This window comes from Bufo gargarizans, chromosome 1, assembly GCF_014858855.1.
Source record: "Bufo gargarizans isolate SCDJY-AF-19 chromosome 1, ASM1485885v1, whole genome shotgun sequence".
NCBI classification, from domain to species: Eukaryota; Metazoa; Chordata; class Amphibia; order Anura; family Bufonidae; genus Bufo; species Bufo gargarizans.
In genome coordinates this window covers 188,046,045-188,073,544 of record NC_058080.1, presented here as the reverse complement: position 1 = coordinate 188,073,544, position 27,500 = coordinate 188,046,045, and the positions used below count along the sequence as shown (strand labels likewise).

Genomic DNA, 27,500 nt, shown 5'->3' with positions numbered 1-27,500 from the left:
AAGGTAACATGGAATGCAAAGTGCAACTCCCCAGATTTCTATTTTTTTAAATAAAAAAATTGTAGTAAACAAAAAAACTTATATAGTGCATTATAAAACTTTCTGCCTGCAGTTACCGCTGGGGTGGGAAAGTTTGGTGCATAAGAATTTATACAGTTAGAAAGAATGAAAGCACTGAGCTCCCCTTAGTAGCAGCCGCCAGAAAATGCAATGAATCTATGTTGGGAACAGCACAGGGCCCTCCTCCATCCAGTTCTCACATGGTCAGCCTTCATGGTAGGTACAGCACTAGGCATAGCTGACAAATGAGCAGCAGAAAATAGGAAGTGTCACCCTATTGTGTCAGCTCTAGTGGCCAGTGTGAACACTTGCAATATTTTAATGTTTCATTTTTATATAGATAGCCGCATTACAAAAATATGCACTAAACTATTAAATATATGTTTAGAATAAAAAAAAGATTTAAATAATATGTAAAAAACAATCAGAGGCACTGTAGTATTCTTAAGTTTTTGCTCACAAGAAAGACCTCCTTTCCTTACCTGAGTGTTTGGCGCTGACGTGGGTCCTCATATCAACTTCCTCCATGGTGACAAAGTCACAAGCACTGCAGCAAATTGAATACATCCATTGTTCCTTGTCTACATGAAGAGACATGTGGCTCACAAACTGGACATTCAGCTCGGTCTCAAAGCCACAAACATGACAGCTATAGGGGATGTAGAAAAAGATTGTCATGTCCCTCACATCACAAATACTCCATAAAATAGTTGCAATTCGAAATGCAAAATGAAGCTTTTCTGACAATATTTTAAGGGAATCTGACACCCCGATTTTGAACCATTATCTACAGTATTACATGGATAGTGCTGCTGATATGGAGTCCAGATCACTATTTTTTATTTTCATTGTCAGGACTGCTGTGCATGCGCTCATGACTCCTCTCCATTAGGTTAGAACAGAGGAGCAGTCCGGACTGTGTATTTCAGTGCAGCTTTGAATGCTGACAGCCAGGTAACGGGGGGGGGCAGTAGGAAAAAAAAAACGTGATCTGGAGTCTTCATCTGATGTACTACACATGTATTACTTTAGCTTATGGTCCAAAATCGGGGTGACAGATTCTCTTTAAATGTGTATTATTTACAGACATAATAATACAAGGAAATCATTGTTTATACTGAGGGCTGGAAATGCTTCATGTTTTTGACAATCTATGGATCAACTGCAATAGCATTGCCACAAAGCCAGAATAGACAAATTCCATGAAAAACACATAAAATGGTCCTAAGGATTCTTGGACATTATAACAAAGGATTAATAATGCTGCTTGTTAACCCATGCAGTACTAGAGGAATAGACAGTACTTCAAAGAGGTGCCCTCTTGCAAGTATATCATTTTCAGGATGTGTATAATGACATTATACTGTAGAGTATAATGATGATGTTAATTGGGAACTACATGTTCCAGATGCTGCACATCACCTAGCGGATTCCTCTGGGCAACAGAGAAGCAATGTAGCCCTGCCAAATACAGTTGTAAAGGCTGGTTTGTTGCTAAGTAGAGAGCACACGACACCTCAGAAACCAATTCAAACATTCTGGACAGATTCCCAGGTTACGCTGCACTAGTGCACAAGCTTCCAGGAACTTCATGTCCCAGTCAGTGCTAGATCATGAGCACAATGCTGCCACCGGCTGTTATTTAGTGAACAGGACATGCATTGTGGAAGATATCCAGTTCATTGTGCTGCAGAGCAAATGGACAGGTTCATTGCTCATTATTAACCATGGACACCGGGCAAAAGATATTAGACTTCCGGGAAGTCTTAATTACAATGATGTTTACTAAAAAGTAAGGGTTATAAAATATAGCCCTTACAGAGGACCTAATGTTCAGTGTCTGGACAGTGCCCGTTCTGTGGAATATGTTAGTGTTATCTATATATGCACCACGATGTTTACACCAGAGAGCAAGATTTCTACAACACAAGACATTTTACTGAATAAAGTACCTGCAGGCATTTCAATTAATATTTATGGGCTAAGATTTTTTAATGTCAAGTTGGCAAGGGTAAATGCACACGTTCAGGATTTATGTGCGGACAATCCGCACTGAAATCTGAAGGTGTTTGCAGGGAAATCCGTGCGGTCAATCCGCATCAATTGGTGAGGATTTGCAAGTGGATTTGGTGTGGATTTTACTGTCCCCATTGAAGTGAATAGAGAAAATCCGGACAGGAAAAATAAAATAAATTGACATGCTGTGGATTTTAAAATCAGCACCGTAGGTCAAAATCCGTATGGAAAAAAATCTGCATCGTGTGCATGAGAATTTCAAATTCTCATAGAATACAACATACATGACCTACGGTGCGGATTTTCCGCACGCAAATCTGCATGCAATCTTGATCATGTGCATTTAGCCTGAGAGTTTTAGTATCAAAGGCAACCGCGGATCTGCAAAACATGGACACCGGCAATATGCCTTCCGAATTTTGCGGATCCGCACATTGCCAGAACTATATAGAAAATGCCTTTTCTTGTCCGCAATTGCGGACAAGAATAGGACATGTTCTATAGGCTCTACAAAAAACGCAGTGTTCGCCCGATCAGGCCTGATCTTGTGCGCACACTTGCGTTCAATCCTCCCCACCGCAGGGACATAATTTTTTTTTCCTGATCACTGCAAAAACACCGTAAAATTGCTGCGGCACTATAAAAAGATCACTTTTGAGGGCATGGCGCGTTCATAGAAATTTTTTTTTTTTGGGCACAAGTTAGCGGAAAGTCTCATATTCCACTAACTTGGAACTCACCATACCCCTCACGGAATCAAAATGCATAAAATTTTTTAGACATTTATATTCCAGACTTCTTCTCACGCTTTAGGGCAGTATAAATACCCCACAAGTGACCCCATTTTGAAAAGAAGACACCCCAAGGTATTCCGTGAGGGGCATGGCGAGTTCCTAAAATATATATTTTTTTGGCACAAGTTAGGGGAAAAGGATCTTATTTATTTTTTTTCTCTTACAAAATCATTCGAGGAACTCGCCATGCCCCTCACGGAATACCTTGTGGTGTCTTCTTTCCAAAATGGGGTTACTTGTGGGGGATTTATACTGCCCTGGCATTTTAGGGGCCCTAAAGCGTGAGAAGAAGTCTGGAATCCAAATGCCTAAAAATGCCCTCCTAAAAGGTACTCATTGGAATTTGGGCCCCTTCGCGCATCTTGGCTGCAAAAAAGTGTCACACATGTGGTATCGCCGTACTCAGGAGAAGTAGGGCAATGTGTTTTGGGGTGTATTTTTACATATACCCAAACTTTGTGTGAGAAATATCTCTGTCAAATGACAACTTTGTATAAAAAAATGGGAAAAGTTGTCTTTTAGAGAGATATTTCTCTCACCCAGCATGGGTATATGTAAAAATACATCCCAAAACACATTGCTCTACTTCTTCTGAGTACAACGATACCACATGTGTGACACTTTTTTGCAGCCAAGATGCGCAAAGGGGCCCAATTTCCAATGAGTACTTTCAGGATTTCACAGGGCATTTTTACAAATTTGGATTCCAAACTACTTCTCACGCTTTAGGGCCCCTAAAATGCCAGGGCAGTATAAATACCCCACATGTGACCCCATTTTGGAAAGAAGACACCCCAAGGTATTCCGTGAGGGGTATGGTTAGTTCATGTAAAATTTTATTTTTGTCTGGGCATTGTAGAACCTCAGGAAACATGACAGGTGCTCAGAAAATCAGAGCTGCTTAAAAATGTAGAAATTCACATTTTTGCATCATAGTTTGTAAACGCTATAACTTTTACCCAAACCAATAAATATACACTTATTGCATTTTTTTTTATCAAAGACATGTAGAACAATAAATTTAGAGAAAAATTTATATAGAAATGTAGTTTTAATTGAAAAATTTTACAACTGAAAGTGAAAAATTACGTTTTTTTGCAAACATTTTGGTCAATTTCGATTAATATAAAAAAAAGTAAAAATGTCAGCAGCAATGAAATACCACCAAATGAAAGCTCTATTAGTGAGAAGAAAAGGAGGCAAAATTCATTTGGGTGGTAAGTTGTATGACCGAGCAATAAACCGTGAAAGTAGTGTAGTGCAGAATTGTAAAAAGTGGTCTGGTCATTAAGGGGGTTTAATCTAGGGGAGCTGAGGTGGTTAATTATAAGCACTATAAATGATTGTTTAAAAAAAAAAAAAAACACTATTCTGCTTTTCAGACTGGGGTAATACATTGGTTGCAACAAATGGACCTCCGGCAAATCATCAGAACCAAAGTCATGCGGCCCAACTACAGCTCAGATGAATCACATGTTGTGTCCATTATACGGGAACGATAAAGCATCTGCATTATATCTATACTTAATACATTATATTAGGTTTAGAAATGTATTATTTATAATAAGGATTACAGTTTGTATAGGTGGATGGACAATTACATACTTACAGTCAGGTCCATAAATAAATCAACACAATTCTAACATTTTTGGCTCTATACACCACCACAATGGATTTGAAATGAAACAAAACACGATGTGCTTTAACTGCAGACTGTCAGCTTTAATTTGAGGGTATTTACATCCAAATCAGGTGAACGGTTTAGGAATTACAACAGTTTGCATATGTGCCTCCCACTTGTTAAGGGACCAAAGTAATAGGACAGAATAATAATCATAAATCAAACTTTCACTTTTTAATACTTGGTTGCAAATCCTTTGCAGTCAATTACAGCCTGAAGTCTGGAACGCATAGACATCACCAGACACTGGGTTTCATCCCTGGTGATGCTCTGCCAGGCCTCTGCTGCAACTGTCTTCAGTTCTTGCTTGTTCTTGGGGCATTCTACCTTCAGTTTTGTCTTTAGCAAGTGAAATGCTCAATCGGATTCAGGTCAGGTGAATGACTTGGCATTGCATAACATTCCACTTCTTTCCCTTAAAAAACTCTTTGGTTGCTTTTGCAGTATGCTTTGGGTCATTGTCCATCTGCACTGTGAAGCGCCGTCCAATGAGTTCTAAAGCATTTGGCTGAATATAAGCAGATAATATTGGCCGAAACACTTCAAAATTCATCCTTACTTTTGTCAGCAGTCACATCATCAATAAATACAAGAGAACCAGTTCCATTGGCAGCCATACATGCCCACGCCATGACACTACCACCACCATGCTTCACTGACGAGGTGGTATGCTTAGGATCATGAGCAGTTCCTTTCCTTCTCCATACTCTTCTCTTCCCATCACTGTGGTACAAGTTAATCTTGGTCTCATCTGTCCATAGGATGTTGTTCCAGAACTGTGAAAGATTTTTTAGATGTCGTTTGGCAAACTCTAATCTGTCCTTCCTGTTTTTGAGGCTCACCAATGGTTTACATCTCGTGGTGAACCCTCTGTATTCACTCTGGTGAAGTCTTCTCTTGATTGTTGACTTTGACACACATACACCTACCTCCTGGAGAGTGTTCATGATCTGGCCAACTGTTGTGAAGGGTGTTTTCTTCGCCAGGGAAAGAATTCTTCAGTCATCCACCACCAGTGGTCTTCCGGGTCTTTTGGTGTTGCCGAGCTCGCCGGTGCGTTCCTTTGTTTTAAGAATGTTCCAAACAGTTGTTTTGGCTATGCCTAATGTTTTTGCTATCTCTCTGATGGGTTTGTTTTGTTTTTTCAGCCTAATGATGGCTTGCTTCACTGATAGTGACAGCTCTTTGGATCTCATCTTGAGAGTTGACAGCAACAGATTCCAAATTCAAATAGCTGAGAAGCCAATTGCCCCATTACTTTTGGTCCCTTAACAAGTGGGAGGCACATATGAAAACTGTTGTAATTCCTACACCGTTCACCTGGTTTGCATGTAAATACCCTCAAATTAAAGCTGACAGTCTGCAGGTAAAGGACATCTTGTTTGTTTCATTTCAAATCCATTGTGGTGGTATATAGAGCCAAAAATGTTAGAATTGTGTCAATGTCGAAATTAATATAATTAGGACCTGACCTGGGTAAGGTAATTTTACTACCGTATTTTTCGCCCTATAAGACGCACTTTTTCCCCCCCAAAATTGTGGGGGGAAAGGCAGTGCGTCTTATGTGGCGAATACTTGACTTTGTATACCGCCGACCGCATGCTGCGCAGCGCGGTGGCGGGTGTATTAGTGGGCATGGATGAGGGAGGAGGGGCCGGCATCCAGGTCTGTAACTACAGCGGGCCCGGTGCAGTCACTGTATTCTGCTACACCGGGCCCGCTCACTGTAGGAATCCTAACTGCAGGCAATGCTAACAGTCTTTTATCCAGCCTGTACTTACGATACTAACTTTCCGGCAGGCAGCGGGCAGGAGGCTGAACTGGTGGGCGGGCGCTTACAACGTAACTCACTATGTCACGCGCCGGCTCCGCCCACTTTATGAATGAAGAAGGGAGAGCCGGCGCGTGACATAGTGAGTTACGTTGTAAGCGCCCGCCCACCAGTTCAGCCTCCTGCCCGCTGCCTGCCGGAAAGTTAGTATCGTAAGTACAGGCTGGATAAAAGACTGTTAGCATTGCCTGCAGTTAGGATTCCTACAGTGAGCGGGCCCGGTGTAGCAGAATACAGTGACTGCACCGGGCCCGCTGTAATTACAGAGCTGGATGCCGGCCCCTCATCCCTATTGGGGGTCATTCTATGGATGGCACTGTTATGGGGGTCTGTGGACACATAGCGTAAAATGCTATTTATGTGTCATCAACAGATCCCCCATAACAGTGCCATCCACAGTCCCCAATAACAGTGCCATCCACAGTGCCGCCCATAACCGTGCCATCCACAGTGCCCCCCATAACCGTGCCATCCACAGTGCCCCCCATAACCGTGCCATCCACAGATCCCCATAACCGTGCCATCCACAGATCCCCATAACCGTGCCATCCACAGATCCCCATAACCGTGCCATCCACAGATCCCCATAACCGTGCCATCCACAGATCCCCATAACCGTGCCATCCACAGATCCCCATAACCGTGCCATCCACAGATCCCCATAACCGTGCCATCCACAGATCCCCATAACCGTGCCATCCACAGATCCCCATAACCGTGCCATCCACAGATCCCCATAACCGTGCCATCCACGGACCCCCCATAACAGTGCCATCCACAGACCCCTATAACAGTACCATCCACAGATCCTCATAACAATGCCATCCACCGACCCCCCCATAACAGTGCCATCCCCAGATCCCACATAACACCATTAGGCACACCTTTTGGTTCAAATTTTTTTATTTTATTTTTTCCTCCTTAAAAACCTAGGTGCGTCTTATGGGCCGGTGCGTCTTATAGGGCGAAAAATACGGTAGTTTATTTCCAAATGCCTATCCAGGCAATAGAACCTGTCTTGACCCAGGTATAAATTAATACTTCACTTTTATTTCAATACAAGTAAAACCTAAATGCCAAGTGTGTGCGATGTGCACTCTTTAATTGAACTTAAACAGAACCAAAAAATTAAGGGGTGTTAAAAACACAGTGCACCACTTCACTGATAGGTGTATTGCTTTGACAATTAGGCGGGGTGAAGAGATGTGCACTCTCTCTCACCCTTACCACTGTAAGGGCAGAACATTACCGTACCACCATCCGCGGTGACTCTGCCAGCTGAGAATGGTTGTGATAACAACCATATAGAGTGGTGGGAGAAATGGAAATATCAACCCACTATGTGAATGGTGCATAAAGCGTCTCAGTTGATCTCAGACTGGGATTAGTGGCAACTAACACCGCAACACTGACTCGGTGCACAGTAGCCAAAACCACAACTAACTTGATTGCTAAACCAAACCAAGCAACGTCGGCCAGCCTGACCGCTAGTTGCTGGTTAACAGTGGAGTGGTGCACAGCGATTAAAAACTAACACTGCCCCCTGACATGTTTCGCCAGTATTCTGGCTTCTTCAGGGGTTAATGGGCAGCCATGAGTGACCCTGGTTTAAATAGTGTGTAAACTAATTGACAGGTTAGCCATCCTATCAGTTACAAAGGACAAAGCACTGCCAACCAATAGTGTCCTTAGACACACCCCTACAATCTGATTGGAGTGCTGGACACCGTCGCCCACTATACGCATCATCAGAAAAAAATTGTGTCAATGTCCCAATATTTATGGACCTGACTAAATAATTCCTAATATTTAGCATTCTGGCATTTTTTCAAATTGTAGACATGTGTGGTATGTATGAACTATTCACATCTTACAGTCTTCACATTTTAGCCGCAAATTTGAATTTTGTTTTGTTTATAATCACTGTTTTCTGCAAAGCTGCGTGAAGATGGTTGTGTGCCATTAATTACTAGTTTATCGTTTTATACATAGCATTTTGATAGCATAGCAGCTGTTTGCCATGTACAGTACATATTTTGTAACACATATGTGGTTGATGACCGTGAATGACACGGTCTCTGTTTCACTATTTTTAAGAGTACAACTCTTGTTAAAGTATGATGCGTGTGGTATATGAGTTTTGCACACCTTAAAATATTATTTTTACATTGTTTTTATGTATAAGCTTCTGCTTCAGTGGGAGTTTTAGGTCTAAATGTTTGTGTGGATTTATTTTTTTATTCCTGTTTGTCACAAAGTGACATGAAGGTGGACGTGGTTGTCAACAGTTCGTCAAGGCAACGGCAACCATCCGCTTTCAGGAAATATACAGGTTTTGGGGTGCACTTACTTTTTAAGGGATGTAGTCCCTGTAATTTATAGGTTGTTACTTTATTTTTATTTTTTTATCTTAAAACCAGATGAAGATATGTGCATCTAAATTTATGTCTAAACCGTATGTATGAACTCTGCACATGGGAGGTGTGCTGCGTATAACTATCTACTCGGGTCACACTTTTACCCATTAATATAAACTTTTATGCAATTTTTATGAAAATAAAAAATTTGGGATGCAAAATGGCATGAAAACTTTAAGAAAATATATGGGTATGGGGTGTTAATATGGTTTTTATTTAGCAATTTAGGCTTTATTTGTACATGTCAAAACTGGTACAAAATGTCCAAACACCTACCGTATGGCAGTGAAAGGGTTATAGACTATGGACATGCTTCACAGCATTTTTTGAAAATTATTAATGCATTCTACTTATTCTGGACTAAAAATCTTTTTTTTTCAGTTGATCTTTATTAAAAATTTCCAATTTTTTTCCTCTAAAACTTTCAGTTTCAATGCATCTGTAGACCGTTGCTTCTTCTTCACAGTAATCTGTAGACTGTTGCTTCTTCTTCACAGTAATCTGTAGACCTTATCTCCACTGACAGCTCATAAACACTCATTATGCTAAATTCTTAAGGCTCTATTACATAGGCAGATTATTATTGGGAAAGCTTGTTAATGTAATACTGCCGCCATTGGGTAATCGGGATCTTTTAACATGTTAGAAAATCCTGATTTGCCGGTGGCAGATCACGCTGTGTAATAGACGCTCTGCTGCCAGCAAACAATGAGACAGTATAGGGACGAGCGGTGCATTAGCGATTGCTCGTCCTTATACCGAGGAGGAGATTGCTGCATGTAATAGCCGCAATCTACTCCTCTAGCAAGCAGACGATTGCCGGGAGGGAAGGCTTTGCTCCAGACAATTGTCTGCTCTATCTGCCTGTGTAATAGAGCTTTTACCAAGTATTTAGCTTAAATGAGTGTTTATGAGATGTTAGTAAAGATAAGGGCTACAGATCAAGCCATCAGAGCAGCTCTCTGACAGATTCACTGAGAAGGAAAAGAAACAGTTTGCAGATGCAGTAAGACTGAAGACTGATGTCAAGCAAAGTTTTTAATTGGTTTTTCACCTTTAATTCCATGAAGTTATTTAGTTATGTTTATACCTGGCCATATTTCTGCAGTAAGAGGTAACTTTACATGCATACTAACTAGGAGGGACCAGGAGAGTAGAAAACACTTAGGGGGTCATTTATTGAGACCAGCGCCGGCCTTTACATAACTTCGGCACATCCACCACCGGTCTAATTATAAGCCAGCTTCCTTGCTGGCTGAAATTTAGCCAATTTTCTATGCCTAAAACAGGCGTAGAAAATGATTAGGGATGAGCGAACTCGAACTGTATAGTTCGGGTTCGTACCGAATTTTGGGGTGTCCGTGACACGGACCCGAACCCGGACATTTTCGTAAAAGTCCGGGTTCGGGTTCGGTGTTCGTCGCTTTCTTCGCGCTTTTGTGACGCTTTCTTGGCGCTTTTTGAAAGGCTGCAAAGCAGCCAATCAACAAGCGTCATACTACTTGCCCCAAGAGGCCATCACAGCCATGCCTACTATTGGCATGGCTGTGATTGGCCAGAGCACCATGTGACCCAGCCTCTATTTAAGCTGGAGTCACATAGCGCCGCCCGTCACTCTGCTCTGATTAGCGTAGGGAGAGGTTGCGGCTGCGACAGTAGGGCGAGATTAGGCAGATTAACTCCTCCAAAGGACTTGATTAACTGATCGATCTGCAGCTGTGGATCATTGAGCTGCTGATCCTCAATTGCTCACTGTTTTTAGGCTGCACAGACCGTTTGTCAGTCTCATTTTTCTGGGGTGATCGGCGGCCATTTTGTGTCTTGTGGTGCGCCAGCACAAGCTGCGACCAAGTGCATTTAACCCTCAATGGTGTGGTTGTTTTTTGGCTAAAGCCTACATCAGGGTGAAGCTGTGACACCAAGTGCATTTAACCAGCAATAGTCTGTTCATTTTTTGGCCATATACAAAATCAGGGGCAAGCTGCGCCTGTCACCAAGTGCATTTAACCCTCAATGGTGTGGTTGTTTTTTGGCTAAAGCCTACATCAGGGTGAAGCTGTCACACCAAGTGCATTTAACCAGCAATAGTCTGTTCATTTTTTGGCCATATACAAAATCAGGGGCAAGCTGCGCCTGTCACCAAGTGCATTTAACCCTCAATGGTGTGGTTGTTTTTTGGCTAAAGCCTACATCAGGGTGAAGCTGTCACACCAAGTGCATTTAACCAGCAATAGTCTGTTCATTTTTTGGCCATATACAAAATCAGGGGCAAGCTGCGCCTGTCACCAAGTGCATTTAACCCTCAATGGTGTGGTTGTTTTTTGGCTAAAGCCTACATCAGGGTGAAGCTGTCACACCAAGTGCATTTAACCAGCAATAGTCTGTTCATTTTTTGGCCATATCCCAGTCTAATTCTGTCACTAAATCCATACCGGTCACCCAGCGCCTAAATACTAGGCCTCAAATTTATATCCAGCTAAATCTGTCCCTAGTGCTGTAGCTGGGCGAGTTATTTAGTGTCCGTTCAAGCACATTTCTTGTTCTGGGTTGAAATACAATTCCCAATTTAGCAATTTCATAATTTAGTGGTTCCTGCTATATCAGAGCTATTTGAAATCTATCCCAAAAAGGGTATATAATATTGAAGGTGCACATAGGGTCATTCAGAGTAACTTCACACACACCCGCTACTGTGTATTTCCAAGTCTAATTCTGTCACTAAATCCATACCGGTGACCCAGCGCCTAAATACTAGGCCTCAAATTTAATTCCCTCTAAATCTCTTGTTACCCACCGCTGTACTGTTGTTGCTGGGCAAGATATTTAGTGTCCGTCAAAGCACATTTTTTGTTCTGGGTTGAAGTACAATTCCCAATTTAGCAATTTCATAATTTAGTGGTTTCTGCTATATCAGAGCTATTTGAAATCTATCCCAAAAAGGGTATATAATATTGAAGGTGCACATAGGGTCATTCAGAATAACTTCACACACACCCGCTACTGTGTATTTCCAAGTCTAATTCTGTCACTAAACCCATACCTGTCACCCAGCGCCTAAATACTAGGCCTCAAATTTAAATCCCTCTAAATCTCTCGTTACCGTTGTCCTGTTGTAGCTGGGAAAGTTATTTAGTGCCCGTCAAAGCACATTTTTTGTTCTGGGTTGAAGTACAATTCCCAATTTAGCAATTTCATAATTTAGTGGTTCCTGCTATATCAGAGCTTTTTGAAATCTATCCCAAAAAGGGTATATAATATTGAAGGTGCACATAGGGTCATTCAGAATAACTTCACACACACCCGCTACTGTGTATTTCCAAGTCTAATTCTGTCACTAAATCCATACCGGTGACCCAGCGCCTAAATACTAGGCCTCAAATTTAATTCCCTCTAAATCTCTCGTTACCCACCGGTGTACTGTTGTTGCTGGGCAAGATATTTAGTGTCCGTCAAAGCACATTTTTTGTTCTGGGTTGAAGTACAATTCCCAATTTAGCAATTTCATAATTTAGTGGTTTCTGCTATATCAGAGCTATTTGAAATCTATCCCAAAAAGGGTATATAATATTGAAGGTGCACATAGGGTCATTCAGAATAACTTCACACACACCCGCTACTGTGTATTTCCAAGTCTAATTCTGTCACTAAATCCATACCGGTGACCCAGCGCCTAAATACTAGGCCTCAAATTTAATTCCCTCTAAATCTCTCGTTACCCACCGTTGTACTGTTGTTGCTGGGCAAGATATTTAGTGTCCGTCAAAGCACATTTTTTGTTCTGGGTTGAAGTACAATTCCCAATTTAGCAATTTCATAATTTAGTGGTTTCTGCTATATCAGAGCTATTTGAAATCTATCCCTAAAAGGGTATATAATATTCAAGGTGCACATTGGGTCATTCAGAATAACTTCACACACACACGCTTCTGTGCATTTCCAAGTCTAATTCTGTCACTAAATCCATACCGGTCACCCAGCGCCTAAATACTAGGCCTCAAATTTATATCCCGCTGAATTTGAATACAATACATTGGGCCAAATAATATATTTGTTGTTGTGGTGAACCATAACAATGAGAAAAACATCTAGTAAGGGACGCGGACGTGGACATGGTCGTGGTGGTGTTAGTGGACCCTCTGGTGCTGGGAGAGGACGTGGCCGTTCTGCCACATCCACACGTCCTAGTGTACCAACTACTTCAGGTCCCAGTAGCCGCCAGAATTTACAGCGATATATGGTGGGGCCCAATGCCGTTCTAAGGATGGTAAGGCCTGAGCAGGTACAGGCATTAGTCAATTGGGTGGCCGACAGTGGATCCAGCACGTTCACATTATCTCCCACCCAGTCTTCTGCAGAAAGCGCACAGATGGCGCCTGAAAACCAACCCCATCAGTCTGTCACATCACCCCCATGCATACCAGGGAAACTGTCTCAGCCTCAAGTTATGCAGCAGTCTCTTATGCTGTTTGAAGACTCCGCTGGCAGGGTTTCCCAAGGGCATCCACCTAGCCCTTCCCCAGCGGTGAAAGACATAGAATGCACTGACGCACAACCACTTATGTTTCCTGATGATGAGGACATGGGAATACCACCTCAGCATGTCTCTGATGATGACGAAACACAGGTGCCAACTGCTGCGTCTTTCTGCAGTGTGCAGACTGAACAGGAGGTCAGGGATCAAGACTGGGTGGAAGACGATGCAGGGGACGATGAGGTCCTAGACCCCACATGGAATGAAGGTCGTGCCACTGACTTTCACAGTTCGGAGGAAGAGGCAGTGGTGAGACCGAGCCAACAGCGTAGCAAAAGAGGGAGCAGTGGGCAAAAGCAGAACACCCGCCGCCAAGAGACTCCGCCTGCTACTGACCGCCGCCATCTGGGACCGAGCACCCCAAAGGCAGCTTCAAGGAGTTCCCTGGCATGGCACTTCTTCAAACAATGTGCTGACGACAAGACCCGAGTGGTTTGCACGCTGTGCCATCAGAGCCTGAAGCGAGGCATTAACGTTCTGAACCTGAGCACAACCTGCATGACCAGGCACCTGCATGCAAAGCATGAACTGCAGTGGAGTAAACACCTTAAAACCAAGGAAGTCACTCAGGCTCCCCCTGCTACCTCTTCTGCTGCTGCCGCCTCGGCCTATTCTGCTGCTGCCGCCTCGGCCTCTTCCTCCGCCTCTGGAGGAACGTTGGCACCTGCCGCCCAGCAAACAGGGGATGTACCACCAACACCACCACCACCACCTCCGTCACCAAGCGTCTCAACCATGTCACACGCCAGCGTTCAGCTCTCCATCTCACAAACATTTGATAGAAAGCGTAAATTCCCACCTAGCCACCCTCGATCCCTGGCCCTGAATGCCAGCATTTCTAAACTACTGGCCTATGAAATGCTGTCATTTAGGCTGGTGGACACAGACAGCTTCAAACAGCTCATGTCGCTTGCTGTCCCACAGTATGTTGTTCCCAGCCGGCACTACTTCTCCAAGAGAGCCGTGCCTTCCCTGCACAACCAAGTATCCGATAAAATCAAGTGTGCACTGCGCAACGCCATCTGTGGCAAGGTCCACCTAACCACAGATACGTGGACCAGTAAGCACGGCCAGGGACGCTATATCTCCCTAACTGCACACTGGGTAAATGTAGTGGCAGCTGGGCCCCAGGCGGAGAGCTGTTTGGCGCACGTCCTTCCGCCGCCAAGGATCGCAGGGCAACATTCTTTGCCTCCTGTTGCCACCTCCTCCTTCTCGGCTTCCTCCTCCTCTTCTTCCACCTGCTCATCCAGTCAGCCACACACCTTCACCACCAACTTCAGCACAGCCCGGGGTAAACGTCAGCAGGCCATTCTGAAACTCATATGTTTGGGGGACAGGCCCCACACCGCACAGGAGTTGTGGCGGGGTATAGAACAACAGACCGACGAGTGGTTGCTGCCGGTGAGCCTCAAGCCCGGCCTGGTGGTGTGTGATAATGGGCGAAATCTCGTTGCAGCTCTGGGACTAGCCAATTTGACGCACATCCCTTGCTTGGCGCATGTGCTGAATTTGGTGGTGCAGAAGTTCATTCACAACTACCCCGACATGTCAGAGCTGCTGCATAAAGTGCGGGCCGTCTGTTCGCGCTTCCGGCGTTCACATCCTGCTGCTGCTCGCCTGTCTGCGCTACAGCGTAACTTCGGCCTTCCCGCTCACCGCCTCATATGCGACGTGCCCACCAGGTGGAACTCCACCTTGCACATGCTGGACAGACTGTGCGAGCAGCAGCAGGCCATAGTGGAGTTTCAGCTGCAGCACGCACGGGTCAGTCGCACTACAGAACAGCACCACTTCACCACCAATGACTGGGCCTCCATGCGAGACCTGTGTGCCCTGTTGCGCTGTTTCGAGTACTCCACCAACATGGCCAGTGGCGATGACACCGTTATCAGCGTTACAATACCACTTCTATGTCTCCTTGAGAAAACACTTAGGGCGATGATGGAACAGGAGGTGGCCCAGGAGGAGGAGGAGGAGGATGAGGAAGAGGGGTCATTTTTAGCACTTTCAGGCCAGTCTCTTCGAAGTGACTCAGAGGGAGGTTTTTTGCAACAGCAGAGGCCAGGTACAAATGTGGCCAGCCAGGGCCCACTACTGGAGGACGAGGAGGACGAGGATGAGGAGGAGGTGGAGGAGGATGAGGATGAAGCATGGTCACAGCGGGGTGGCACCCAACGCAGCTCGGGTCCATCACTGGTGCGTGGCTGGGGGGAAAGGCAGGACGATGACGATACGCCTCCCACAGAGGACAGCTTGTCCTTACCCCTGGGCAGCCTGGCACACATGAGCGACTACATGCTGCAGTGCCTGCGCAACGACAGCAGAGTTGCCCACATTTTAACCTGTGCGGACTACTGGGTTGCCACCCTGCTGGATCCACGCTACAAAGACAATGTGCCCACCTTACTTCCTGCACTGGAGCGTGATAGGAAGATGCGCGAGTACAAGCGCACGTTGGTAGACGCGCTACTGAGAGCATTCCCAAATGTCACAGGGGAACAAGTGGAAGCCCAAGGCCAAGGCAGAGGAGGAGCAAGAGGTCGCCAAGGCAGCTGTGTCACGGCCAGCTCCTCTGAGGGCAGGGTTAGCATGGCAGAGATGTGGAAAACTTTTGTCAACACGCCACAGCTAACTGCACCACCACCTGATACGCAACGTGTTAGCAGGAGGCAACATTTTACTAACATGGTGGAACAGTACGTGTGCACACCCCTCCACGTACTGACTGATGGTTCGGCCCCATTCAACTTCTGGGTCTCTAAATTGTCCACGTGGCCAGAGCTAGCCTTTTATGCCTTGGAGGTGCTGGCCTGCCCGGCAGCCAGCGTTTTGTCTGAACGTGTATTCAGCACGGCAGGGGGCGTCATTACAGACAAACGCAGCCGCCTGTCTACAGCCAATGTGGACAAGCTGACGTTCATAAAAATGAACCAGGCATGGATCCCACAGGACCTGTCCGTCCCTTGTCCAGATTAGACATTAACTACCTCCCCATAACCATATATTATTGGACTCCAGGGCACTTCCTCATTCAATCCTATTTTTATTTTCATTTTACCATTATATTGCGATGCTACCCAAAGTTGAATGAACCTCTCCTCTGCCTGTGTGCTAGGCCTAAATATATGCCAATGGACTGTTGCAGTGGTGGCTGACATGAAGCCTGATTCTCTGCTATGACATGCAGACTAATTCTCTGCTGACATGAAGCCAGATTGTCTGTTACGGGACCTCTCTCCTCTGCCTGGGTGCTGGGCCTAAATTTATGACAATGGACTGTTGCAGTGGTGGCTGACGTGAAGCCTGATTCTCTGCTATGACATGCAGACTGATTCTCTGCTGTCATGAAGCCAGATTGTCTGTTACGGGACCTTTCTCCTCTACCTGGGTTCTGGGCCTAAATTTATGAAAATTGACTCTTACAGTGGTGGGTGACGTGAAGCCTGATTCTCTGCTATGATATGAAGACTGATTCTCTGCTGACATGAAGCCAGATTGTCTGTTACGGGACCTTTCTCCTCTGCCTGGGTTCTGGGCCTAAATTTATGAAAATTGACTCTTACAGTGGTGGGTGACGTGAAGCCTGATTCTCTGCTATGATATGAAGACTGATTCTCTGCTGACATGAAGCCAGATTGTCTGTTACGGGACCTTTCTCCTCTGCCTGGGTTCTGGGCCTAAATTTATGAAAATTGACTCTTACAGTGGTGGGTGACGTGAAGCCTGATTCTCTGCTATGATATGAAGACTGATTCTCTGCTGACATGAAGCCAGATTGTCTGTTACGGGACCTTTCTCCTCTGCCTGGGTTCTGGGCCTAAATTTATGAAAATTGACTCTTACAGTGGTGGGTGACGTGAAGCCTGATTCTCTGCTATGATATGAAGACTGATTCTCTGCTGACATGAAGCCAGATTGTCTGTTACGGGACCTTTCTCCTCTGCCTGGGTTCTGGGCCTAAATTTATGAAAATTGACTCTTACAGTGGTGGGTGACGTGAAGCCTGATTCTCTGCTATGATATGAAGACTGATTCTCTGCTGACATGAAGCCAGATTGTCTGTTACGGGACCTTTCTCCTCTGCCTGGGTTCTGGGCCTAAATTTATGAAAATTGACTCTTACAGTGGTGGGTGACGTGAAGCCTGATTCTCTGCTATGATATGAAGACTGATTCTCTGCTGACATGAAGCCAGATTGTCTGTTACGGGACCTCTCTCCTCTGCCTGGGTGCTGGGCCTAAATATATGCCAATGGACTGTTGCAGTGGTGGCTGACGTGAAGCCTCATTCTCTGCTATGACATGCAGACTAATTCTCTGCTGACATGAAGACAGATTCTCTGTTACGGGACCTCTCTCCTCTGCCTAGGTGCCGGGGCCTAAATATCTGAGAATGGACTGTTCCAGTGGTGGGTGACGGGAAGCCAGATTCTCTGCTATGGAACCTCTCTCCAATTGATTTTGGTTAATTTTTATTTATTTAATTTTTATTTTAATTCATTTCCCTATCCACATTTGTTTGCAGGGGATTTACCTACATGTTGCTGCCTTTTGCAGCCCTCTAGCTCTTTCCTGGGCTGTTTTACAGCCTTTTTAGTGCCGAAAAGTTCGGGTCCCCATTGACTTCAATGGGGTTCGGGTTCGGGACGAAGTTCGGATCGGGTTCGGATCCCGAACCCGAACATTTCCGGGATGTTCGGCCGAACTTCTCGAACCCGAACATCCAGGTGTTCGCTCAACTCTAAAAATGATAAATGAAACAGGCCTGCCAGCCCGTCCCCTTCCTCACATGCCACCTTTTTTAGACCTAGCGTGAGCAGGTAAAAGTCGCAGATTGCGGCGCAAATAACCTTTGCTCCGCAATCTGCAACAGCTATACACCAGAAACTGGCATATATCTGATAGTAAATGACCCCCTTACTTTTGGAACAGAGAGCTCAGCTCCATTGAACACAAACTTTTGATCTCACGATAATACAACTGAAGAGGAAAAAGTGTTGCAATTTTTTTTTTATTAAAGACCAACTGAAAAATTATTTTAACCCAAAATAAATATAATATATAAAAAATTGTCAGCAAAGATGTCCATAAGGTTTGTGTGATCTGGCTGTCGCATTTGGGGGAAACCCTGCCCACCCACAGCGGTCCATGGTGACACAATTTTGCAGGTAAAACCAAGGTATTACCTACAAAATCTTGCAGCATTTGCCCTCAAGGGAGCCCCATGTTTTGGCCACATGTGGCATAATAGGGTGTCTTACTACAGGGACTCCAAATAATTAGCTGCAAGAGGTACTTTAATGTATGACTTCATGAACCCAAAGGGCTGTCCTTATCATGAACAGATTTTGTGGGTACTATAGACTTCAGATGGTCTTTAGTCTATATAATTCAGAGTAGTTACGAATGGAGATAACTTTCTACAAATTCAAATTGAGTTTCCTAAATCACATAATCCCCAAACATGAATATCAATTCAACATTTGACATTAGTATAATCAATCGTTGACTTCATGGTTGAAAACATATTATAGTATATGCAGTACTGAGAAGAGCACACAAGTGTATCAGTGTGTCTCACCTATAGTAGTATGGGTTCTTCTTCTTCTCATTGGCATCACAAATGACTGCACTGACGATATCTTCAGTATCAGTGCTTACCAACTTTACTGCATGAACAGTTAGGTGCTGATTCAGGTTTGCCCGGCACTTTGCAGCATATGGGCACAAATGGCACTTATACTTCCTCTCTTCTGTATAGGAAATACAAAAACAGGAGTAATAAGCAATATAAGCTACAATAGGCTATGGAAATCAGTTAGGTAGTTTTAAATGTGTAGTCTTCCACCACGTGTGCAATATTATATACGAAAAGTTAAAACATCTACCCAATTAAAGGATGAGAGAAATCCTATTTATTGCTGTCCATGTACAGTCTGGTATCACAAAATACAGAGATGGTACAAATGGGATGTTCACTATTATGCATTTTTTGTTCCCGACAGGAAGCTAAGGGGAGCACTGTGATTTTTAACAGATATGCTCATGTAGTTGCTTACAACATGTATATCTTCCCCATGCTTTTTCTTTTTTCAATGAGTACTCTCCTTACCCATTTTCACCAGGTGGAGAAATAATTTTGGTTTGTTTCCATCCTGTATGTAGCACTTCCTGTTGCTGTATCCAACCAAACCCATGATGCACTTCTCCTTCCCCTGCCACAGCTCTAGCACCGCCCCTAACAACACCCAGCTAGTTTTTAGCTTTTCCCCTCCACTAGTTACATACACACTCTCCTATCACTGCCCTCGTTGTTGCTTTGACATGTCCATGGATATAAGATCAGAGGAAGTAAGAAAGACCTACATGGACATGGTCATGTGACCACAGCCCAGAATGGAAGATAGGAGCACTAAAGGTAAAAGAAATGCATTACAAAACTACAGTTACCTTCATAAATGATTATATTAACATTTTAATAGTGTTCGTCGCAGAATTCAAAATAATAGAAGCTGTACCTGTGTGCAATAACAGATGTCGAGATAAAGTCTGCTGTCGACCAAATACTTTTCCACAAACATCGCATGGGAAGAGCTGTTCATTCAGCTTCCAGGCTGCTATCCCACTGCCTGCATCTAGTCCAAGTATCTCTGTATCTGAACGACGGGGGGAAAAAAAATAAAGGATATATGTAGGTGTAGACTGGAAGTAAGAAAAAAAAATCAGGCAGTAATTGCACTGCTCATACTTTACTGAATATCAGGTAGAACCAGGAGAAATACTACATACAGTGGAAAACCAGAGCAATAACACATACCGGCTTCTGCCCATTGTTAATATCAGAAAAGGTTTAGCATTTGCAAAATATTCTGCAGAATAAAATCACATTATGATCATAAAATTTTCAAGGCTTCGCTATGAGAACGGATGCCAAGTCCTATGTTTTTATTGGGGCCCAGTTGTCAAAGGACACATAATTTATAAGAGGATCCATGAGATCTGGCCGGCACATGTACAGTTCTCATGTCTGAGAGACATACCACCTGGACAGTCATCAAAAGAAATGGTTTCTGGTTCAAAAACAGATGTTCTTGGCCAGAGAAGACACCAAGCATTTTATGTGTGTAATCAGCTTACAGAGGACATCAAAGACACAGCAAGAACAGCTTCTGAAACACCATTGTTCAGGCACTGATACCAAAAATACACCACCACTGACATTCCAAGATACCGTATGCCAGGCAAGTCGATTCCAAGACGAGTGATGAAACCTTTTTTTACATATCAAGTCGTCATACTAATGTAAAATACTGACAAGTTATAAAACTATTCTCAGAAGTGGTACATCATTCCGGCATGATATTAAATGTGCAGCTTTACTAGAGAAAACTCTGACTGTAAGCTTCTTTAATCAACCCTAGCAGAAGTGGCAATACATTTTAATGCATCAAGTTGACATTATGAACTAGTTTAGCTCTGATTCTATCAGTGCTGTACGGAGTGTAAACTAGCATGGTTAATGCAAGCATACAGGAATGAATGTCAGCCATAATGTATGATGTATGCTTTCCAATGAGTTTTTACATTGTCAAAAATGTTAAAAAATAACTATTTGTGGGAAAGATGTGACAAGCTCTTATCTTTAGAGGAAAAGGAGTGCTACTTCTATTACTGAAGGAATCATGTTTGTAATTTATAGAGCATTAAAGGGGTTCTCTGTTTTCATAATGATTTTTTCATATCTCTCAAAAATGCTGCAGATGTTTGCTCCATATAACTGTTTTCCATGTCAGCACTTTACTTCCCCTTTTTTCAGCATCACTGCATCCTGGCAGAGTGTTTACTTGCTGAACTTCCTGTTTTCATCAGATTCAGATTCCTATTGGCTTCTCTACCTAAAACCAGCATTCTTTGATCTGTACTATCTCAGAGGGCTTGCTCCTCTTAGCTAATATGGAAAGGAGAGGTGCAGTGGGCATGAGTAATTCAGAGAGAACAGTGTGGCAGGTGGAGCGAGTCCTGTGATACATTACAGAACTAAGCATGTTGACTTTGGTTCAAAGCCCTGCAGGAAGCTGATGAAAACAGGAAGTCCTGCTTGTAAACATCCTTCCAGAATGTAGAGATGCTGATATAAGGGTACGTAAAGTGCTGACATGAAAAACAGATATGTGGGGCAATAATATGAAGTGTTTGGGGTACTCTGGGCAGACAAAAAAAAAGTTCATTATGAAACCGGCGATTAGCTTTAACAATTTGATTTTGGACACAGACAAGGTATTGTTCAAACATGATGCTAAAATCAACTGAATGTCTCCACTAAAAAGTTATCTCTAGAAACAATAAAGAGAATGGTCAACATACAGTATATGGATCCTGAGTTACAGCCTGTGTTATAATTCAGAGCTGCATTAACATTCCTTCAGGCTCCAGTGCTCAAACTTACACCCAAATCTACTCGCCTTTTGTCCCAAGTACTTTGTTTTCCACTGTAGATATGGTACCCCCTAAATGTAGCTGGTTGCAGTGATGTTATCGTCAACTTGACACAGGAATAATGGATATTTAAGGGCCACTGTTCTTTATTCTCAGTATGTGGATATTTGTCACAGAAAGGAGATAAATGTTTCACAAAAAGGCTAAAGGAAGCAAGAGAAAAGACTGTGCAAATGATACAGTGTAGTGACAATTCTCTGAGACCAACTTCTAGCAGGGATTTTACATAACGTTCATGTTATTGCCTTGGCTTGCTTGGAACTTTGTTGGTTGTGGTCCCAAAAAAATACAACGTACTATCTACAACTTTTTTCTAGTGGAAAACCGAAAAGATAAAGTATAGTTGAACTAGTTTCGTGTAATGTAAAGGAGGCTTTGTGTTGGAGGCCTGAAACTTGAGCTTGGATCTCTATATAGGTGGATTCACATAATGGCTATTTTTGGCATTTTTACAGGGTTTTTTCACTTCCTTTTTATGAAAATGTTTTTCTTTCATAGCATTTTTGCTTTTCATTTGTGCATCTTAGCCTATTTTACAGAATACAGTATGCTCTAGGTATGTCGTTTTTTTCTGGCATTTTTTCCTAGAGGAGCTTTGAAATTGTCACAAACACTAAAATGTTACAATAAAATGCAGCAAAAATGTCAAGAAAAAAAATGCAAAGACAGGTAAAAAAAAATATATATATTTTTTCCACTATAGAAAGACAGAAAAGGAAGGAAGGTTTCGAGTGGTTTTGGAGTTTTTATAGTTTTTGGCAGCAAATAGACCAGCTCTAAGGGGAAAGACACTGGTAAAGCAGGATGAGGAGTTTGTGTAATGTGGGGTTTCGCTCTGGTAGACAGGATTAGCGGACGAAGTATAGAGGCAACAAAAAGTTATTTGGATCAATGAGTTCAGTGTTTCATTCACACTTTAGGCAAGTGACAAAACAAGCAGTCATAAACAAGCAAAAAGTCACCTTGCGGTGTTGGTGGCAATTCACACCATGTGGCAATTCTGCCTCAAAGAGTCCTTGAACATAGCAGCACCAAACAGTTTTCATGCCAAACAGGCAGCAAGCCTTCATCCAGACACAAGGCTCCCAGATCCCAACACAGAGACCTCGCCTCTGAGCCCAGCTGCCTATTTAAGGACAGCCAGGTGCTTCAAAAACCTGGACTGGCACTTAAAATCCAGTCCGGTATTTGACCGCACCTGGCTGTAAATCAGCCCAGCAGCACATGCTGGGAGGAAAATACCTGTTTTCCCAGACAAACCTCTCACTCTGTTATAGTACGTAGAACACATGAATATGTGCTGCAGCGGGGAGTGGCCAAAGACATCAGAGTCCTGCACCATATAGAGACAAATCTTAGCAATGAGAAGCCATCATGGTGGTCTGAGCTGAAAGGAGAGGAATAAAAAAGGACTCCAATTTTGTCATCTGAGAGTCCCTAGAGGGAAATGTTCACTTCAAGGTGGCTGAGAGGCACCTAGGCCATGTGACCTCACATGGCTAGCGCTGGTACTTTCTCAAATAGCTGACTGACGGGAATCCTAGGTGTTGGATCCCACCGATCAGATACTGATGACAGATAATAGATCATCAGTTAAAAAAATCTTAGAAAACATTTTAATCTTTGTTAACTCCTTCCTCCTCTGCATACATAAATAGCTCCTCACATATAACCCCAGAGACACAAAAGATATGTAATGCCCCCATAATTTCCTTCTCCTAGAGAGAGACTAGACTGTCTAGAGATATATACCGGTAGCTATGTATTTCTATGACTTGAGAAGTAAGGATGAATTAATGGTATGGGGAGGGGATCAGGGACACTACTGACCATTTTAGTCCAACACTAAATCCACGACAATGTGGGCCAGAAGGATAAACAGAACATGGTGCTATCAAACAGCATGTACAGCATGTACATTGCAATAATATTTCATTTGAAATGACCTATTCATTGCATATTAATACTTTTTGTGGAATAACCCCTTTAAGATATATAGAGATAGTAGAAGAGATGTTCCATGTACCCATTGTGCATTAGATTCCATTCACACAACCATATTTTTGGTATGCATTCGATCCACAATTTTTGCGGATTGGATGCGAACCCGTTCATTTCAATGCGGCTGCACAAAACGCAGACAGCGCACTGTCCTGGAAAAAGATAGACTATTTAAGGACTCTATACTGACAGGGAGTGTTCCACAGGATTGGCGCATAGCAAATGTGGTGCCAATATTCAAAAAGGGTCCAAAACAGAGCCCAGAAATGGTTGTGGGTAAACTGTTTGAAGGTTTTCTAAGAGATGCTATCCTGGAGCACCTCAATGCCATATCAGCATGGCTTCATGATGGATTGGTCATGTCAAACTAATTTAATCAGTTTCTATGAGGAAGTAAGTTCTAGACTTGACCATGGCAAATCAATGGATGTCGTATATCTGGACTTCTCTAAAGCATTTGACACTGTACCACTTAAAAGGTTAGTATATAAAATAAGAATGCTTGGACTGGGGGAAAATGTCTGTATGTGGGTAAGTAACTGGCTCGGTAACAGAAAACAGAGGGTGGTTATTAATGGTACATACTCAGATTGGGTCACTGTCACTAGTGGGGTACCACAGGAGTCAGTATTCGGCCCTATTATCGTCAATATATTTATTAATGATCTTGTATTAGGCTTGCAGAGTAAAATATCAATTTTTGCAGATGACACTAAACTGTGTAACGTAATTAACACAGAAGAGGACAGTATACTACTACAGAGGGATCTGGATAGATTGGAGGCTTCAGCAGAGAAGGGGCAGATGAGGTTTAACACTGACAAATGTAAGGTTATGCACATGGGAAGGAATAATGCAAGTCATCCGTACATACTAAGTGGTAAAACACTGGGTAACACTGACATGTAAAAGGACCTAGGAATTTTGGTGAACCGCAAACTAAGCTGTAGAAACCAGTGTCAGGCAGCTGCTGCCAAGGCCAAATAAGATAATGGATAGCTTCAAAAGGGGCATAGATGCCCGTGATGAGAACATAGTCCTGCCACTTTACAAATCGCTAGTCAGACCACACATGGAGTACTGTGTACAGTTCTGGGCTCCTGTGAACAAGGCAGACATAGCAGAGTTGGAGAGGACTACAGTACCATGAAAGATTATCAAAATTAGGGTTATTCACTTTAGAAAAAAAAGACGACTGAGAGGAGATCTAATTACTATGTATAAATCTATCAGGGGTCAGTATAGAGATCTCTCCCATCATCTATTTATCCCCAGGACTGTGACTGTGACGAGGGGACATCCTCTGCGTCTGGAGGAAAGAAGGTTTGTACACAAACATAGAAGAGGATTCTTTACGGTAAGAGCAGTGAGACTATGGAACTTTCCGCCTGAGGAGGTGGTGATGGTGAGTTCACTAAAATAGTGCAAGAGGGGCCTGGATGTATTTCTGGAGCGTAATAATATTACAGGTTATACTGTAGCTACTAGAGAGGGGTCGTTGATCCAGGAGGTTATTCTGATTGCCTGATTAGATGAAAAAAATCCTTACTGATTCCAAAGTGAGGAAAATTGGCTTCTACCTCACAGGGTTTTTTGCCTTCCTCTGGATCAACTTGTAGCATAACAGGCTGAACTATGTCTTTTTTCAGCCTTATAAACTATTTTACTGTCCTAGTCTTGTCTGTTTTAAATACAAGAATAGACATTGTTACAATGTGTCCGCAAAAAACCCCCCAGAAAACCAGATGCAACCCTGATGTCACACGGACCTGATTCACATTTTTTGGCGGACTGCAAAATACATATGGTCGTGTGTATGCACCCTTGTGCAATGTGACCTGCAGCCGTTGTAATATACAGAAATGTTCATATAGCCATCTAACCTCTAATCTATGCATTTATCTGCAGCAATCTTCTGAGGAAGTCACAGTCCAAAGAAAATGGGGGAAAAAGACCATAACCCAATGATTTATAAAACAATTCTTTATTGGACACCAATAAAAACATATAAGTAGCAATATAATTTGTATGCATGGTCCTTATTAGTAGTAGTATATATATATATATATATATATATATATATACACACACACACACAGTATAAATAGTACGCAGTTAAGAAAACAGGCAAGCACACCTCTTCTCCCCTAGGTTTATTTTTAGATGGGTGGAAAGTGTAAAAAGGAAAATTCACAAAGGGTTCCATTTAACTGGAGGCGATCCCTTCACATCTGGAAAAAATGGGTGCAAAAAACCATTGCTAAAGGGGTTATGCCATGATTGATGTACAAAATGGAAATCAGACATCATATAGTACATGAAAATACCTTTCTATCCCACAAACAGCATTTATCAGCTAACCACAGGATAGGTGAAAAACATTGAATTGCTCGGGATCCCAGCAATCACAAGAGTGGAGGCCCCCAAGTCGTCTGTCTGAATGGAGTAGTAGTGATCATGCCCGTATAATATTTGGGCTACCCATTGATATGTTTTGTCATATCACTGTTGCTTTCTTAAAAAATGATACATAGTAAAAAGTCTGCCTGGGGTAGGTATGAGCACTACTGAATGAGTAGCTACAGTGTTACTGCAGATAGACCACTAGCTCTAACAAGATCTGCACCACTAATGAACACTCTTATGATCGGCAAGTTCCTCTATCCCTGTCCCCATATTATTGCAAGATTCACACAGATAGATGATGATGAGGATGAGGACTGATAGCACACATTTTGGGGCCTACATCAAATGCACTTTACAAAGACAGTTCACAAACATTTAACTGAACTGATGTTGCGCTTAAAATAGCTAAACGTCTGTCTAGTAAACACATAAAACCCCTCATTTTCTTCCATATTCTAAAGATCCCTTTGTCTCAAATTTCCCTGTCATTATACTGAAGGTGACCTTCACATAAAAGACAACATTGGCATGGAGAAGACTCTAAATTAGTTCTACGAATTCTACTGTCATGTGCACGTTATTGAAGCGCTCACTTATGCCACCTTGTGGTCTGTTGAAAACTGGGACATGATAACACTGCACTGACTATAAATAAGCATACCGAGACCATTATCTGCAGTGACAAATGTCAAATTCTTAGAACATACACACCATATAAGGTTACACAAAGTAGAAGCCTACAACAAGCAGATTGCATAAATGACAGCAAATTGTTGGGGTTCTTACTCTGTCAATCCACAAAAATTACTAGATTGGAAAATACATACAAATCATGCCACGATCTATTATATGTAAATATATTTATACATATTTTCTTTAAGAGTAGGACATAATTCAGATGGTGTTAATTCAATGAGACAGTAGCCTCGAGTAAGAAAGAATAATTATGCTGCTGACTCCATAATTTGCGTTTTATTTATTATTTTACACTAGTTCACATTTGCCACCGTTTTACTGCTTAGGTACCCATTAGGGCCCACAATGGACATGAGGTTTCCCCCCACAATAGACATTTATTACCAATCCACAGGATGGCTGATACATATCTGATTGATGAGAGCCCCTTCCATGACTAGAATTGGGGTCTTAAACCTGTATCACCTCACTGCACAACCACAGTGAGAAGTTTGATTGCAGCAACGGTTGTTGACTACAGGGTTAACCAAAACAGCCAAACAAAGTACCTGGCTGTCTCCATCACTCAC

The 27,500-nt window shown here is 42.9% G+C and overlaps 2 protein-coding genes across 5 annotated transcripts in view; one reads left to right on the top strand and one right to left on the bottom strand.

The window, feature by feature from the left end:
- ZNF827 (zinc finger protein 827) overlaps positions 1 to 27,500 on the bottom strand; it is a 230,424-nt gene that overhangs the window by 16,614 nt on the left and 186,310 nt on the right. For all 4 annotated transcript variants that reach the window (XM_044300432.1, XM_044300441.1, XM_044300449.1 and 1 more), the window contains 3 exons: positions 19,851 to 19,988; positions 18,914 to 19,085; positions 543 to 709 (listed from right to left, as the gene is read on the bottom strand). In XM_044300432.1, coding sequence (XP_044156367.1) covers positions 543 to 709; positions 18,914 to 19,085; positions 19,851 to 19,988 — 477 coding nt within the window. The remainder of the gene's footprint in view (positions 1 to 542; positions 710 to 18,913; positions 19,086 to 19,850; positions 19,989 to 27,500) is intronic.
- Positions 1 to 27,500, top strand: part of LOC122943062 — a 116,322-nt gene that overhangs the window by 82,994 nt on the left and 5,828 nt on the right. The window lies entirely within an intron of this gene.